Genomic DNA, 1,718 nt, shown 5'->3' on the forward strand with positions numbered 1-1,718 from the left:
CGGCGTCCGCAACCGGAGAAGGCTGGTTGCACGCGAGCGGTGTGTGCGCGTGCGAGGTCCCCGGAGCCAGGGTAGAGGTGGGAGGGGGGGCGCGCGTGAGAGAGGCGGCGGGCGCGTGCAGCAGAACTCGCCAGGGCTGTTCTGCCCCGGCTCACGCTTCCCTGCTTCCCACCCCCGCTTTGGTCTGCAGCGCCCGGCGCTATGAGCCACCTGCGGGCGGCCGCCGCCGAGTGGGTGGAAGGCGGCAGGGACTTGGGGGCCCAGCAGCAGCTGGAGCAGACTCTCCTAGGGCAGGAGCATCCCGGCTGCGGTTTCCCCCCTGCCTGGCTGGGCATGTGCTGCCCGGCACGCGTCCCCGCAGCCGCCGCCGCCTCCCCCAGATACCTGCTGCCCGGAGCAGAGGAGGAGGAGGAGTCGCTGGAGGCGGGGGGAGCCGAGCAGCACCTGGGCGGCTGCAGGAGCGGCCCCTCGGGGAAATTGTGCAAGCTGCCAGGGGGCGTCCCGTCGGCGGAGGGGGTGTCGGGCTGCGGCAGGCAGCGCGCCCCGTCCGGGGGGCTCCGGCAGCAGGTGAGCGGCGTGCAGAAGCAGCGGCGGCTGGCGGCCAACGCCCGGGAGCGGCGGCGGATGCACGGGCTGAACCACGCCTTCGACCAGCTGCGCAATGTCATCCCCTCCTTCAACAACGACAAGAAGCTGTCCAAGTACGAGACCCTGCAGATGGCGCAGATCTACATCAGCGCGCTGGCCGAGCTGTTGCACAGCCCGGCCGCGCCCGCCGACACCCCGGGCAAGGGCGAGCACCGCGCGCCGCCCCACGAGTCAAATGGAGCAGAGGCCGGAGCGGCAGGGCAAGGACAGGGGCAGCAGCAGAAACCCTCGTCCTCCGGCCACTGCAGGACTCGCTTCCCCCAGCAGCCGGCTGCGGGGGGCTACTCGGTGCCGCTGGACCCTCTGCACTTCTCCTCCTTCCAGGAGAGCGGCCTGATGGCACAGAAAGCCCCCTCTCCGGCCCTTCTCGGGCAGCCGCAGGAGAGGAGCAAACCATCGCCTCGGTCCCACAGGAGCGACGGAGAGTTCTCGCCCCGCTCCCACTACAGTGACTCTGATGAGGGCAGCTAGGGTGGGAGCCCAGCAGCACCACGGGGGCCACAGGGGCAGAGCCACAACCAGAGCTGTCCCAGTCTGCCCGGGGCGCAGGCGGGAGGGGGAGAAGGGGGCTATGACTCCTGAAAACTTTGCCATGTACCTGCTTCGCTGTCCAACAGCCTTTTGTGGTCTAGTTTAAAATAACATCAGTTCCTTTAGCTTATGAATCTCCAGCTTTCTCCTTGGTTTGTCTGTGGGAATGGCTGTTTTGTGATTCAATGTCCCCGTTATCCACCCCGTCCCGTTTCCCTTTCTTTGCATAGGGATTGTTATAGTCTCCCCCACCCTTCCCCAGCCAACGTGCTGCCGTGTAGTGCGGAGCTTCACTTGAGTTGCTCGCGGATAACAAATACACTGTGAAGTCTTACCTTGCTAAAATTGAGTTACCGTTTATGATGATGCTATGGGCACCCTTCTGTGTCTGCACAGATACTTACACAAAAGTCTTCCGAAATGCCGGTCCTGTATCCGAATTTTATTGTTACGGAAACAAAAAGATTGTAAATAGCATACTCCTGTGCTGTAAATACCAGAGAAAAGGCGGATTTTTAAAAGTCCCGTGTTGATGTTGG

General features: G+C 63.6%; 1 protein-coding gene across 1 annotated transcript; it reads left to right on the top strand.

The window, feature by feature from the left end:
- The first annotated feature begins 201 nt into the window (after window positions 1–201).
- On the top strand, window positions 202–1,119 carry ATOH1 (atonal bHLH transcription factor 1). Its single transcript, XM_073340036.2, has one exon. The coding sequence runs from the start codon at window positions 202–204 to the stop codon at window positions 1,117–1,119; it is 918 nt and encodes a 305-aa protein (XP_073196137.2).
- The last annotated feature ends 599 nt before the right edge of the window (window positions 1,120–1,718 follow it).

Source organism: Lepidochelys kempii, chromosome 4 (assembly GCF_965140285.1).
Source record: "Lepidochelys kempii isolate rLepKem1 chromosome 4, rLepKem1.hap1, whole genome shotgun sequence".
In the NCBI taxonomy this organism is placed as follows: Eukaryota; Metazoa; Chordata; order Testudines; family Cheloniidae; genus Lepidochelys; species Lepidochelys kempii.

Coding starts and splice junctions, on each gene's coding strand:
- ATOH1 (XM_073340036.2), top strand. CDS start 202: ATGAGCCACCTGCGGGCGGCCGCCGCCGAGTGGGTGGAAGGCGGCAGG.